This window comes from Pogona vitticeps, chromosome 3, assembly GCF_051106095.1.
Source record: "Pogona vitticeps strain Pit_001003342236 chromosome 3, PviZW2.1, whole genome shotgun sequence".
Taxonomy (NCBI): domain Eukaryota; kingdom Metazoa; phylum Chordata; class Lepidosauria; order Squamata; family Agamidae; genus Pogona; species Pogona vitticeps.
This window is the reverse complement of record NC_135785.1, coordinates 119986015-120002906: the sequence shown is the minus strand read 5'-3', so window position 1 is coordinate 120002906 and position 16892 is coordinate 119986015. Positions and strand designations below refer to the sequence as shown.

Here is a 16892-nt window from a genome sequence, read left to right as displayed (position 1 = left end):
GCCTTGTGCCTTTTTACATGAGGCTGTGTGGGTTATGCACAAGTGAATGTCTACTTGGAGCTTGCCCTTCACTGTATGGAGACACATACCTTCAAATCTTAAGAGTCCATCTAAATCCTAGAATATGTGACCCTGATGCCTGGAACTGCCTTAGCAGTGATTGTCTTATAAGGGCCTAGGTACACAATTCTAGGGCCTCATCTATGTAGATTGAAAGAATGACATATCACTGTGAAAATACTAACAAAGCTATCTTCTCTCTGTGTGTGTTATCTGTACCATTGTTCTTAACAGGAGTATCTTGATCTGTCAGTGCCTTTTGAGCAGTATTCTCCTGCAGGCCAGGATACACACAGTGCGTGCTCTTCAGGAGATGACTCAGTATTTGCACACGATCTCCTCTCAGATGAGTCCTGTCTTCCAAAACAGCAAGCAAATGGCATCATCATCAGGACGTGATGACAGACAGACCTGCAAAAAAAAAAAAGTGACTGTTGAATGTATGCTTAGAGGAGGTTAAAAGCAAAGCCCATAGGAGGATTTTATTTTTCTGCTCAATGGCAGTGAAGATTACTGAGTATTACTGTGAAGTCATGGCTTGGCGTATTGTTTCCCCCTGTTTAGCTGAAAAAAAGAACCATGAAAGCTAAGTTGCACTGTTGAGTCTGAATGAACCAGTGTTTTACAGGACTGCTAGTATTTCATCTAGAGCAAGAAGGGGGGGGGGGAACAACACATGTGACATCCTCCCTTTTTTTATTGCTCCCCAAGCTTCACTGTCACCAACCCCCTCTAATGAATGACAGTCCCAAAGACCACCATGCTTTAAAGAGGATGCATGATTCCTCTTTTAAATAAGGTGTGCCCCTGGCCCTTACATGCCTTGTTTTAATGAGATATAAGCATCTTTTGAAATGGAAAGTGGCCTGCTGATTACTTCCAGTTTTAGGAGAAGAGGGTTTGTGGATTGCAACATCATTGATGGTCAAAATTGGTTCCCAGAACCTACTGCAGTTGTCCTTCTTGAATTTGGAAGGTGTTAAATGCTCAGCCCCAAGTCCTGAGTGACGCAGTCAACGTTGTCTGCCTGCAGTACTGTACTGGGGAGAAACATGAGGGGTCATTAAGAGAAGAATATGTGAAGAACAATTTTGGTGGAACTCAAGAGCCACATTGCCTGCAGGGATCCATACACTTATGTAAATACATACTATTTTTATTATATTCACCATCTGTTTAGGAGGAATGTTGAAGCCATTCGGAAGAGTTGGTCATTCTTTAAAAAAAATCAGGCCTCTGTAAAAGTTGCCTTGGTTTTGCCATGATGGAGAATAACTGCCTCTTGCACTAGCAGCAGAAAGAGAGTAAGTGAATGTACGTATGCAGACAGAAGAGAACGCAAAGAACTGGAAGCATGTTGCAAGCTGTAGTCATTGGGGTGACTGGAATGTCATTAATTTTTAGTTTTAGCATGTTGTGCTTAACCTGCTCTCCAGTTCTTCCAGGGGATTGTCTTAAAATCATGAATAGTTTGGAACACAAGCCTTGCTATTTGCTGTATTTATTTATATCCAGTGGGTGAAAATTACAGATGGGAGCCTGAAAGTCCCCGCAACAGATGTCTGTAACCTCTCCCAGAAATGTAGTAGCATTTTCCAATGAATATTTGGAGAAAATAATTACGGGTACCTGTTAAGCAAGTGACTTTAAATGTATCTACAAGTTCTTTTTCACTAGATTTCTGTATATATCTATAAATATATATGTGTGTGTATATGAGTCTAAAATAATATGGTAGCTGATAGCCAGGCTGAAAGAGAATTTCTCCAAGTAAGAAACCTTCCAATCTAGGATATACTGATCCAGGGAAAGAGAATTTTTAAAATCTTTCCTGATTTTTAATATATATATATATATCTTAACATCATGTATATTTGTAAAATTATTTATAGATATTAACATATATTTTCATCGGTTTTAAATAGCTTAGCATTAATGTATGCATTTACTTTTTCAACATATTTTAAGTTTTTAACTTATTGAAAGTGCAGGAAAATAAATTAATCAAGAGTTTTCTTTGTAGTTTATTGAGAATATTAAAAGAATGTATAGCTGTACAATGATTTAACAAAATTGCTTTGAATACTGTATTTTCCCCCTGAATTGCAGTGAGTATAAATACATAGATTCTGTAACACATTAGTGTTAAATACAAACAGATGGCAGCAGATATTCTTTTTACATCTGTGTAAGAGCCAAGAAATCTTTCATCACGTTTACCACTGTGCATTAAGGGGGTGTGAGTGTATTTTCCCCTGTTTTTTTTTTTTTTAAATGAAGGTATTCTTTGTGGTTGACATAGTAGCAAGTATGCAGGATGTTGACTGCAAATATGTGTTTCTTGTGCCAGACCCATTGGCATTTTCACTTTGGAAAAATGGGGGTGTGGGGAAACAAATATAATATTTAAATTATATGTAGGGAGTTTTTAGGGTCATATAACCGTTGAGCCTAACATTTTTTGAGCAAAAATGATTACAAAATTGCATGGTGAGATACTTCTGTCAGGACATTCTAGATCACAAGGAGAAATAAAGAATGGAGGAAAACCAAGGCAGTTGAATTTTCAAGCACCTTTTAACTCTTACTACTACACAAAGATACCTGCAGTAATCCTGAAGTCTTCACTTTGCAAATGAGTTGTTTTGCTAGAGGAACAGGATGGGTACCGTCCCAGTACAGTATCCAGTTTGTAATAACACAAGGATTTTATCAGAATAAGCTAATGTATAGATTTGAAGTTTCAAAGAGGTTTTTTTTAAAAAAAAGATTTTGAAATAAAGAATTCTGTTATTTTCCTATCACGTATGCTAGTTTTGTACCTACCAAGAATGAGAGGTTGCTCTTCCAGTCCAAAACAATGCGGAAATGTATGCCTGAGGACCATATAATTTATTGAGTGTGTTACAAAGATGTTTTGGTTTGTAAACCTGTTCATTCTTTAACATTTGTTACTACAATTTTATAGCCAGGACTGTAAAACTTAAAAATTCCTCCCCCACACCACAGTGGTGTTGCAAGGTACAGACGTCCGTATCTTGAAGTTTTTGTGAAATTCTTGGTTCAAAATATTCTAGGTTCTGCATTATGTTTGCTTTGTAGCTCTTAGAAGATGTGAAACGCAATCTATTCTGCCTTCGTTTACCATGCCTTAAAAACTACAAAATTGAAATTTCAATGTAATCTCCTCTTACTTCCCTCCTGCAAGTTTTGGAGAGCTGTTTTAAGAATAAATCTTTGATTTCAAATACTACTGCATGTCTTTAGATATATCACAAATGAAACACATTAGAGTAGAAGTGTTAACAAGTGCCATTATCATTTGTCCTGTTTCAAAGAAGTGGCAGAACAGGAATCATGGCATCCTTTTCTATGCTTCTGAATGTTAAGCAAAAAAAAACCACACACAAACACACACACCTTGGTTTCTCCCTAGGGGAGGGGCACATGTTTCTTTTCCCCTTCCACTTCATAATGCAGCAGCTTCTAAGCTCTCTTTTAATGTTTCTCCCTTATTAAAACATCCATTTACTATGTAAATTGAATATTGCTATAGGCAAGTATGTGATTATAACAAGGTAACACTTATGGGAAAATCCTGACAGGAGTATAACTGTATCAGATGTTCCCACAGAAATAACAAGAGAGGATTGCAGTGGCATGCAGAAGCAAGTAAAATCCTGCCTGGAAGACAGCTGGCTGGATTTGATGTTTTTTTTTAAAAAAAAATCACTTATGCATCAGAATCAATGTAGCATCAAGATGCAGTCACAGAGATAAAATATTGGATTATGCAGTGTGATTGCCTAGATATGGATGTTCTGGCCTCACCCTGAATATTATTTCTCCCTTTGGGAGAAAAGGTCACTGGAGAAATCCCAGCACATTACCATACATGTGAAAGGAACATGGTACTTTGAGTTGATTAGCAACTGCCCATACAAGGAGAAGGTATGGATGGAAAGGACTAGCTATCCTGGACTTGATTCTAATCAATAGAGATGGCTTGTTAGAATAAATGGCAGGAAGGAAAACTCTTGGGGAAAGTGACCATCTTCTACTTGAGTTCGTGATTTCAAAGAAAACAAAGCAGAGTGTAGCTGCATGTGTATACTGGGTTTTAGGAAAGCCAACTTTAATAATCTCAGAACATGTCAGGGCCCATGGCAGGAGATCCTAACAAGAATATGAGTCCTTGATGGACAGGAGATTCTTAAAAAGGAACTACATCCAGGTGTATTGAAGAAACTGGCTGAAGAACTTCAGAACCACTGCCTATTATTTTCTTGAAATCATGGAGGATGGGGGAAGTGCCAGAAGATTGGAGGAGGATTACATTTGTCCATATCTTTTTTAAAAAGGCAAAAAGAGAGAACCTGGAAACTACACACCAGTGGCCTTGACATCAATCCCAAACTTCATGAAGGATGCAGATAGTGTAAACTAGAATAGGCTATGAGGAAAGACTGAAAGAAATGGGCATCTTTAGTCTTGAGAAAAGAAGACTGAGGAGAAATAATGACACCACTATTCAAATGCTTAAAAGGTTGCCATATAGAGGAGGGGCAAAGGTTATACAGAGGATGCTCTCAATCATTACAGAATGCAGGACATATAATAATAGGCCAATTTGATTTGAATATCAGGAAAAGTTTCCTAACTATTAGAGCAATATAACAATTGTTATTTAGTCATGTCCGACTCTTCGTGACCCCATGGACCAGAGCACGCTAGGCCCTCCTGTCTTCCACTGCCTCCCAGAGTTGGGTCAAATTCATGTTGGTATCTTCGATGACACTGTCCATCTATCTCGTCCTCTGTCGTCCCCTTCTCCTCTTGCCCTCACACTTTTCCAACATCAGGGTGTTTTCCAGGGAGTCTTCTGTTCTCATGAGATGGCCAAAATATTGGAGCCTCAGCTTCAGGATCTGTCCTTCCAGTGAGCAATATAACAATAGAACCATTTAACTCAGCTGATGGTGAGCACTCCAACACTCTATGCATTCACGAGAAAGTTAGACAACCACATGTCTGATATAGTTTGATTCGGATTCCTGCAGTTGGACTCAAAGGCTTTGTAGACCCCTTCCAACTTCATCATTCTGTGATTCTGTGCTTCTATAAAATAGGGGCAGTGTGCAGCAAAAAGGTAGCAGCAAAGAGGAATGTGTTTTTGTGAATATTGTATATTTTAATTTTTAACTAACCTTGACCTACAAATAACCATCTATCGTAATGTGTACAACAAAAAAAACCCACAAACCAACCAACACAATTTTTTAAATCTGCAGTTGCTTTTTATTACACTAAAAGTATTTAGATCTTGTAGATAAGCAATTTGTTGAGTAAGAATTAGCAATTCCAGATCAAAACAATTTTAAAGACTCAACCTCTAGGTTGTCATTGTGTGGCTGTGACCAAAAACCTTGCCTCATTTATTAGTTGTATATAGGTATGTATTGGTATGCACAGTGTGAGAGAGTGAGTGATTGGCAGTGATAAACTGGATGTATACTAGAGAGTCTGTTAAAACCTGTTGGGAGGGGGAATGGAATGTGTGTGTATGGTCTGACTGGCTGGTATGCTGCTGGACTGTGAAGATATTATTTATATTAAATCCAATCCTTAGCTGTGGCAGTGTTTAAGCAGCAGTGGAAAGGGAACACTGGCTGTTTGCCTGATTTGTTCAAAGGATATTCTATGAGAAGGAGTCTCTGTTATAAATTAAACAGCAAATCTGAACTTAGTGAGGAATTTGGGGATGGTTGTAATTTGGTGGCGGTACACACCAAGTACAGGAATCTCACAGTCTCCACGAGGTTACAGAATATATGCACCCATCACACAGATAATGTAAAATCTTGGGTCCCTTGTTGGGAGAAATGGGGCATATAAATAAAACTAATAAAAATAATAACAAAAATACCTTGTTACTTCCTATAATAGTATCACACGTTCTGTGGCCATGTCTGCGAATCCATAGCAAGTTGGGAGTGCAATAAATGGGAAAGAACGTTTGATTACCAGATGCCAGAAGCCAACCCGTATCAATAAAATCAATTATCTAGAGCCCATTTCACCCAGTGACATATGGAGAGAAATAGCAGCTAACAGAAAGACTCGAATATACACCCATTTGTGGGCTATCATTCCACCCTTCTCAGATTAAAATCAAGGAAAAGCTTTTTCAGAGCATCTGTGAGTCTTGAAAGAACAGCAGGGAATGACAGGATTATGATGTGGAAAGACCAAGCCACTTCTTAACATGGATGGAACTCCCAGAAAGTCTAGTCCCAAGTCACTTGGTAGACTTGGTTACCTGAAAGTCACTTAATAGGTTTATGGACTGGAGCTGGTAGAATCAAAGTGACTTTTAAAAATAGAGACATTGCACTGGCATGGTCCTTCGCAAGTATGGAGAAGAACAGGGAACTTCATACCTATGTCAGTGTACTCGGTGCCTGTCAATATATAACATGAAAAATTTGGTGTCAGCTACCTCCTATGCTCTTGGTGTTGCCCATTACTGGGGGTGGGGGGAGTTATCAAGTAAAATTGTGTATGTGTGTGTATACATATACATACACACACACACACACATAACCCTTTTACCCTTTGAGAAAGCTGGAAATGACATCAGGGCCACAGAGACAAAAGAACTGTTTAGTGTAGCAACAATCAAAATGTCAGCAGTTGGAGGCAGAGCTTGGTATTAGCCAGATATGTAACTCACTGAGCTCTCCATATAGAATATAGAATATAGAATTCTTTGAAATGTATATTAAGCAACATATTATACATTGATATTTTAATTTGCAAACAAAATAATCTCTAGTAAATAATTGTAAAAGCATCATTTATCTGATATGGAGACCTTGGTGGCCTTTTAGTTTTCACATTAAGACATGTACAAACACAAAACAGAATTTTTCCTTCTAAAGTATCCACCCATACATATGCAGGGTGTGTATATGTATGACAGCATATTTCTGAAGTTCTGGCAAAAGGAACATCAATATTAAATTGTTAAAGGCATGCTGTTTCTTGCCATACATACACTATGGAAATAGCAAAGTCCACACCCAATTATTTCAAAGGATCAAACATACATTTTGGAAGGTGGAACAAGCTCACATTAAAAGAATACCCCACCCTTTGAACCTTTGCCCAATCAAGGAATCAGAGTGCCTGGAGGTTCTGAAATTGTTAAAAATAGTGCCTGATGCACACGTGTGAGTGGCACATAATATTAGACCAGAAAAAACCATAAGTTGCAATCAGGAGAGACCTGCAACACTTTCATTTTGGTAGTCTGAGTTTTAAAAAATGGTCCTGCAAACTTATTCTCAGTTTTCTGTTCTGTCTTCTGTCTTGCTGAAATTTTCGCACAGGGGTGTGCTGACTGATGCTCACCAAGAAATACTTCTCTTTGAGCCACAAATTATGAACAAACACCTATTTTCCAAACCTTTAAACATCACGTACTAGAGCAGCCATTCTCAAGGGAAGACATACGGCCCCCGGGGGGGGGGGGAAGAGGCACGTTTGAAGAGGGGCCCAGACTGAATTTTTTTTAATGTTCTATTTTTCTGTTCATCTGTCTGTTTTAAATCCTTGTTTGACCATATGTAATAGTGTAGTAGTGAGTCTCCCCTTCCTCCACCCTCCCTCTCCCTTACCTCCCTCCTAAATAGGTCGCACAACATGAACAATGTAAGGTGGGGGAGGGAAGAACAACACCCACAGTTCTGGCTCCAAAACTTAATCAATATTGGTAGGTAAGATATTCTCCTCTGATAGAAGGAGAAATTTACATACACACCATTTTAATGCATAAACTTGGTGTGCTGTGCCAATGAGTACTAAATACATAGATTTGGTATATCATGCCAATCAGCAGTAAATACATAGGCTTGGTGTATTGTGCCAATAAGGAGTAAATGCATAAACCTTGTACATCATGCCAATGCCTCCAAACAGCTTGCCTGTGCCATCTTAGTGCCCAAACAGCATCTATCTCTGTACCATCTTAGCCCCTAAAACAGTCTCTCTGTGTGTTACCTTTGCCCCTAAAACAGCCTCTCAGTGTTGTGCCTGCCACTGTCACCTATGCCAGAGCGCAGTCCTCAATGAGGTGGGCAGCAGGAGAAAAGGCGGTATGCATCGCTGATGCTCAGATGGTGCAAAGTCAAGCATCGTGGTCCCATCACGTGACCTCAGCACACATAAGACTTCAAAGGCGCAGCGGAGGCTGCATAGCACCATCATGGAGGGCAAAAATTGAATAATAATAAAAATCCCCCTCTTCATGTGGGCCCTACAGGCAGTGGATCCTGGGCAAATGCCCACTTTCCCCCCCTGTAAATAAAGTGGCCCTGTTGGCTTGGCATTTGCAAGCTGAAGTCTAAAATATCTTGCAGGCCAAAGATTTCTGACCTCTTCTACCAAAGATAAATTAATGGTAGGATAATATGGAGAGAGAGAAGGAAGAGAAACAACAGCCCAGCACCCTCAGAGGACTGAGGTGACACAGGGAACTTACTTATCAAGGAAAAAAGGGAGAAGAAGAAAAAAAAAGAGCCATTGGATCCTAACACATCACTGACGCGCAAAGGTGGGTGGTACTTTTATGAGACTACGACAGGTTTATACACAGAAGCTAGCTTTTGCTCTTTACCAGGCTGGGCATGGGAGGTCTGTGTGCACAGCGCAGGAAAACATAAATGTTCCTAAAATCACGATCATTTGTATAAGCCCGCCTTCTCCTGCTTAAAGCCCTTTTCAAAATGGTTCCCTCTCTAGTGGTGTGAATCGAAGTGTCTCTCCCAGTTCTTCCAGACAAAGGGCATGGCGGACATTCAGCTTCTTCCCCTCCTTTGCTGCTGGATGTACATGGAAACACACGGCTCCTACTTGCCTAGGAACGGGGTAACACAGAAATGAGGGAAACCACTTAGCAGAAAAGTAGGAATAAAATTTGTTCTACATTCTACGTAACTGAAATGCAACCAAATTAATAGTATTATTTAGTGGCTGGAGAGAAATGTTGTCCTCAGTTTGCAGTCCTGCTTGTGCTATGTTAAATGTTTGTGTTTGGTTGCAGAGAGTGCCTCAGATTCACAGTGTAGCCCACCACCCTCAGAATTCCTTATTTTTAATTAACAGTGTATTTTATTTTAAATTGTGTCCCCCATATCTTCCCAGAAATATTGTTGTGTCAGGATATAACCCGTATGTTTACAAAATACATGTGGTAAAAAGACATTCCAAATTTCATTAAAACAATTTTATTTCAATATTCCTTTTTTAAAATGTCAATTTATAAGTTAATTTATCATTAATAGCCAAATTCCACATTTCATTGTCCCAATCCTCCATATTAAACCGGTAATTATTCTTCCAATTTCTTGTAAATATCCATCTTGCTGCTATTAACATAATGTTAATTAATTCCATTTTCCTCCATTTTAACTGAATATTTCTAGATATATTTAACAAAGTGCACAATGGATTTTTTTTATATCAGTCCTCATGATTTCCTTAATCTATTAAAAACAATTCTCCATTCCTTCTGCCACTCCTTGCATGGCCACTACATATAGAAATATGTTCCCCTATCTTTTTTTACATCTCCAGCATATAAGCTGATACCTCTTTATTCACTATATTCATTTTTGTTTGTTTTATCTCCATTTATTTATTTATTTATTTGATTTATACCCCGCCTATCTGGACCTCTGGACCACTCTAGGCGGCTTCCAATATAAAATTAAACAATAAAACACAACAAATATATAAATAATACAAAACAACTATAATAAAATAAAAATAGGAAAAATAATAATAATAAGAATATTACCTTGTAACATTTTTTTATTTATCTTAACATATTTTCATTATTCTATTTTCCCATATCTTCTTCCATATTTCCTCACTATTTTTCTGTTTATATCACCTTGCCATATCTCTTTTAGCAATTTTAATTTATATTCATCCTCTACTAACATCTTATGTATTATACTTATTATCCCTTTCCTTTGCTTATTGGCTTCTTTCTGTCTTCTCCCTTTTTTCAATTATTTCTTCAAATTTAGTCATCACTCTACATTCTCTTTCCTTCCCCCTCCGCCATTATATTGTCCAGTTATTTAACTGCCCTACATTAAACCAGGTAATTCTTTCCTCTCCTAACAATTATTTTATTTTCTCAGCATTATACATCTTCCTTACCCTTTAATTAAAACCCCCTGTTCTATAAAAAAACATGTTTAATCTCTTAAGATTTTTTGGAAAGTTACATAAATCCACCACATAAATCAAGGCAGAGATCTATGGACTCAATATTCTTCTAAATTTCTTCCAGTGTTGCAACGTATTACGTAGAAATGGATTCTCTATATTTTTAAGAATATATTTCATATTTTCCTTTAAAATGTATTTTCCATATTTTCCTCATTCTTATAAACTCCAAATCATTTCATATTATCTCTTTACTATTTATTAGAATTTCTGGAATATACCTCAATTAGTTAGCTGTGTGATATGTTTAGTAAACCCAAACCTCCTTTCTTTTGAGATAAATAGCATAACTTTATTTATTCTTGGCCTTTTATTTTTGTTATAATACATATTAATCAAATTCTGCACTTCTTTTAAATCCTTATCATGTATCTTTATGGCTACCTTCCAAAATAAAAAGTTTAGGGATTATCTTCATTTTCATTACCACTCTTCTTCCAAGCCATAATAGCTTCAACTTTTGACATTCTTTAATTTGTCCCTTAATTTATTTTCTCAGTTTATCAACGTTCATTTTAATATCTTGTCAATCCCAAATACTATTTATCCCTAAATATCTAATACTATTTTCTAATTGACACTCCAGTTTGTCTTTCATTTTTCTTCTCTCTTCATTGTCATAATTTGCTAACATAAATTCTTATTGCATTTTTTTTGTTTTTGTAGTTCTGTATTGTTTAAAGTATAGTTTTTAATGTTATTTTTGAAAGCACATCATTGTTATCGTCATCATCATCATCACCATTATAGATTGTGTTTTAAGTGGTTGCTATTTGGGTATCTTTCGTGTTCCAGCAAAAGAAGAAAAAGAAAAAAAAGGCCATATGGTACACATCAAAACACAAGGGCACTAACAATTAATATACAGAAGCTAACTTTCAAACTAGAAATTGTTATTTGTCTCAGCTATAATTTGTGCATTTGCAGCACTGTTTTGTTTTGCAGAATTGTGCAGGACTTTAAACTGCAAATATTTCTGCTTTGTTGCATAGGTTTTTTTAAAAAAGTAGAAGCGTTAGCAATGGGACTGTGCTTTTGTGCTTGTTGTGTGTGCTAAGCTTTAGAAAACAACACGGCATGGGATAAATTTTGCACAAATTGAGTAAATTATGACAGGGAGGGGAAGGACATAGTGCCTTGTTCACATACCAAAGGCAAGAATTCTTATGGTGGCTGGAGAATCCTTGACACAATATGTCAACATAAACAAGACCTTGGCATGATTTCTACATAGATGTAGTGAAAAAAACATGGGCTGATGAAGCTATACAGAAAGTTGCCATTTACATGCAGAGAGCAACAGAAATACATGAAGAGCAGGAGGAGTCAGCCTAGTCTCCCTTATAGACCATCCAGTTCCCTAATGCTTCCATACAGGTTTTGTGTCTTGCAGTTCTCTTATGTAAGTTCAATAAATAGATGCCCCTGGACTTTGAAAAATAACATTTTTCAGCTACTGGAAGAGTTTTTGTTTATAATCTGGTGTTTCTGTTGTAAGCTACTTTGTGGGAAGGGAATGTACAAAACCCTTGCATTAGGTCAACAGTAATTTAAGTCTCACTGATTGAATAGGTCTATTTTAATTGCAACTAGCATTTGGACTTGACCCTAAACCGGCTGTTCTTCTGCAATTTAGTTCTAAAAATCCACAGAATTTATGAATTAAAAGTTATCACATGCAACTTTTGGTGTAAGCTATAATATATCCAAACCTTTTCCCATAATATTTTGGTCAAGACTGCATCAGCCTTATATTCATTCATAAAAGCTGGTGTTTTTGTGCCCAGTGGCAATATCACAGCCACATTTCAAAATGAGTGCCACACTTAGGTAACTTAATGACCATATACAGCCAATGAGAGAGAGAAAGCCCCAGCTGGCCCAGTTTTGTTTCATACATCTAGAAGCAAGCTTTCCAGTGTCCAGGTTTTGTAGCTTGAGGCAACAAAAGCGAAACAATAATTTCATGATAGGTCACTGCTTAGTACCTTACCTTGCCACAATGCTTTAAGAAAGGTGGTGAGGGAAAATAGCCAGAGGACATAGGCTCATTTCTTACTAGCTGAAAAACAATAACCCTGAAACTTCTCCAACCAAACACTTCCCCAACTGGTATTTAAACAAACTACAAATGGCTACCTACAGACAATTTGCCCTGATAAGCCAACAAGGCGTTCCATCCTAGGGCTGCTTACATTTCAGTGGAAACTATCACACATACACACAAACATATGAAGACATACATGATAAGGCATTTAAGTAAATACATTCACTAGCAAAGCACTGTAAAAATATTTTACACTCATACATGTCTTATAATTGTGATCTATTGCTTAAGCCAATATAAACAGTTTTTTAAACTGATTTTGTATCTAGCATCAACCATTCTAACGCAAATAACTGTTTTTACAGAGGCCCATCAAAATGAGATGTGCTATATTTTGAACATCCAGCATTTACTGAGATGAGGCAATGATGCAGAACAAAAGTACAAGTAACGGCAATATTAATACTTTTGGGACCTATGAACAGAACATGTAGGCTGAAATCCTGTTGCTCAGTATAGTACATCGCAATAGAGTAGGCCCACCAATGAAGACTTAGTAAGAACTCTGTAAATTCCATTGATTAAAATGCTCCACTCTAACTGTGACATATGAACATTATGACACTTCGTGAAAGTGAAAGAAGAAAGTGCCAAAGCAGGACCGCAATGGAACATTAAGAAGCCGAAAATCATGGCTACAGAAGATCTACACAACTTTAACATTAATAATGAAGAAATTGAGATAGAGATTTTGTATACCTTGATTCAGCCATCCTAGATCAAATCAAGCCTGAACTACGTCTAGAGGCAAAAATGTTGAAAATGAGGCATCCTACTTTGGGCATATTATGAGAAGGCAAGGTTCTCTGGGAAAAAAGTGCTGAGAAAGTTGAAGGCAGCAGGAAAGAGGAAGAATAAATATGAGATGTATTGACTTCCTAAAGAAAACCACAGGGTTGAGTTTGCAAGAGCTGAGCAGGGCGGTTGAAGATAGGACATGGTTCATTCGTAGGGTCAACATAAATTGGAGGCAATTTGATGGCACATAACAGCAAGATCTTCATCAGGCTGGGCATAGGAGCTTATCAATTAACTGTTTTATAGAATAGAGTGCTTTTTTAAAAAAATCTCTAGAACAGCATAAGCATACTTTGAGAGTCCATTTCTGTTAGATTTTTATCTCTATAAAGCCAAATGCCACTTCTAGTTTAAACAGAAGGACTTGTTCATACTTGAGTGTGTTGCATGACCGATTCATTGAGCTATGTGGAATCTAGTGAGAAAAATCACATGGTAGAAGCAGGAATATTCTCGATTTTTTTTTTTCTGGTTTTCTTCCATACCACTAGAATAAGTAAAAATCATAGAGCATTTAGATCTGAACTGATCCTCTGTTCTGTGCTGTATCTAAATAGAAAACACCATATATCAGTTTCTGATATATAGTCTGAAACATAAGAATCATGAGAGGTAAACATTACCCTGGTGATCCATGATTACACAATTCCAAGAGGGAGGAGGCTAGATTTATTCAAATCATCTGTCGCTCAAATTACTTGATCACCATTGTAATTATATTGCAACATACTTCTGGGTTCACTGTTTTATGCAAAGAAAATCATTCTAAATTCTTAGTGAGAGGGAACCTTTGTAGTCAGGCCTCCATTGTGACCACTAACACACAAGGAATGAGAGAGAAGATAAGGTAAGCTCAGATTAATCTCTCAGTAGTTATGAACACTCCATCACTGGGAACCCTATTATGAGATGCAATTGAGACACATCTCCCATCACAGATATTACTGCCTCCCAAACCTATAATCCTACTAAGAAACCACACAGACAAAAGTGTTGCCATATCCCTTTCCAGAATGTTACAAAGTACCAAGGGCAGCAAAACTAGCTTTGGCTTCCTTTCGGTGAGAAGGTTAGAGATCGAAAGAGGTCTGTATCAACATTTGCTGTATTTACAAATATACGAGTGGAGCATAAACAAGCATGGCATGCAATCTAGGTTGCTCAGCACTGGGTGCTCAGGCACATATCAAATCCTGAGAAAGAGGCTTCAACTACACAATGGTCTGAGCAGAGACTTCTACGTCTTTGCAGAATCTGACTGATTCAACATTGCACACTCTTTCTCTGACACACACTGCATGATTTAATACAGTGTGAACATTTACTATTAAAATATGATGAAAAAGTAAGCTAAAATTACAATACTAAAAATGGCTGCTAGTACAATGGTGCTATCATGAAAGAGAAAAGTTCTATGTCCCAAAGGGCAAGGACAAAGATGTATGATGATAAACAAACTCAACCACCTGATAAAGTCGATCTTGATTGGTTAGGAATATTAAACCTCTGCAAGCTTGGTAGAACATTCTCTCCCATTCAACAGAACTCTTTGAACATGTGCTAGCCTGTGAGCACCACCTGCAGGAGAAAGATGATTTTTGTGTAAACACAAAACACATACAAAAACCTGCGGTAGCCGGTGTTGGAGAGAACGCCTAATACAATGCATAGCTGAATACATTGTCTCCCAAAAGCCTGTGAACAACCCTGCAAACCATTTATTGCCTGAGGTGCATTGTGGAATACCTGCTTTGTGCATGTGATTCATCAAAGACTGAAAGCAAAACATCTAGCAGTTTGATTCCTGTGAGATTAAATAGATCAATGCTTTTACCGAGGTCATAAAACCCACACATGGAGATTACAGACCTACACAGACTGATGTTTCACAGATGTTTGTTGTTACATGCCACCCACTTATACAACACCGGTGACTTTGCACATTTTATCTTTCAGTAGAGATATGCAGTGTTAATCTGCTCATGTTCCTCTAAACTTTGCTTGTCCCATATAACATCTTGCTCCTCTTTATCACTGAACTCACTCACTTTGAGTTACTCCATTCCCTGCCCCCGCCTCCGTGTGTACACATACTGTTTTCCCAAAATTAAGACCTAACCTGAAAATAAGCCCTAGTATGATTTTTCAAGATGATCATAATACAGTGGTGCCTCGCTTAATGAACGGACTGTTTAATGACAAACAGCTGATCGGCGGTTCCAAAATGGCCGCTGGATCAGCAAAATGGCTGCCCGCAGCGTTTTCGCACCCTGCCCTCGCTTACCGGGCAGCAAAAATGGCGGCCGGATGGGGGAATCTTCGCTTACCGGTGAGTTTAATACATTCCTATGAGGCTCCCCCCCCCGCATAGCGACGAATCCGGATAGCGACGTTAATAAGTCCCAGTTAAGTGAAATCCCGCCCTCCACCGTTGTGCAGCATCCAGAAGATGACATGACTGTATTTAAATAAATATTGCTCTACATGAAAAAAATAAAACACCCCTTGATAATAAGCCCTAATGTGTTTTTGGGAGCAAAAATTAATATAAGACCCTATCTTATTTTTGGGGAAACACGGTAGCAGTGAGTGAATGTCTTTGTGGTGCTGTGCTTCTTCTGGATCAAAGTGATTGTCCACCTGCTTAAAATGAAGTTTCTATAATTGCTATTTTTCAAATAGTCACTATTATGTTTTTCTAAAAAACTAAAAAAAAAGGAATGAAGTCAGCAGTGACCTATATTCTCTCTGAGATCAAATGAGCCATGCTGCACATCAAAGCAAGTTTGAGTCCTGGTAAATTTCAGCCAAGGTCTCCTCAACCCTGTGAACTGCTCATTGTTTCAGCTCACTATTCTAGAAAAGGTGGCTCCTGACACAGGCTGGGACGAAAGAACAAGGATATCAATGACACCAACCATTGCTCTGAAGGTTCAATATCAGGAGTTGGGCAGATGGTCACTCTAAGTTGCTTTGCAATACTCTATGTGATGCATGGGTATCTGTAGGAAGGCTTCCAGTGTGGTGTGTTAACAGAAATCACAGGGAAAGTGTGCCCCACTACAACAGAGTCTGTCTCTTCCCTTCTGCATTAAAACAATAAATACATCTGGGATGGGGAGGGGGCACACATTCCCTCCCTCCCACAGACACCCATTATGTGGTTGTAAGTTTGATTTCCATTCATTTTACATGTCAAACATAAGAAATACTGTATATATTTAAAAATCAACTAACTTTACTGTTCTGGAGCGCCATCTAGTGAAGATAAGGCATTTGTCCCAGTTTGTTGATTTCTGGGAAAAATTACAGTGCAGCTTACTGGGTCAGAGAACAACTATTATTATTTCTTTGTGTGTGTGTGCGCTCGCATGTGCACACACATGCATGTGCGCACACACACACACACACACACACACACATTTGTATCTGTGTGTCTGTGACCCTCAAAAACATTTGATATGGCTGGCTTTCAAAACTGTTGCTGTTGTCATATTTCTTCTGTCTCTACCAATGTGAGAATGATATCCAAGTTTTCCAGTTCTGGAGCTCTGTGTCACCAATACGCAGATGACACTCAGTTCTATCTCTCCTTTCACTCTTCTGCAGTACATGCCGTCCCATCCCT

The 16892-nt window shown here is 38.0% G+C and overlaps 1 protein-coding gene across 13 annotated transcripts in view; it reads left to right on the top strand.

Moving 5' to 3' along the window:
• FGFR3 (fibroblast growth factor receptor 3) overlaps window positions 1–3310 on the top strand; it is a 76760-nt gene extending 73450 nt beyond the window's left edge. For all 13 annotated transcript variants that reach the window (XM_072994822.2, XM_078390656.1, XM_072994829.2 and 10 more), the window contains one exon: window positions 295–3310. In XM_072994822.2, the coding sequence (XP_072850923.2) occupies window positions 295–459 (165 nt within the window). In that variant the 3' untranslated portion in view covers window positions 460–3310. The remainder of the gene's footprint in view (window positions 1–294) is intronic.
• The last annotated feature ends 13582 nt before the right edge of the window (window positions 3311–16892 follow it).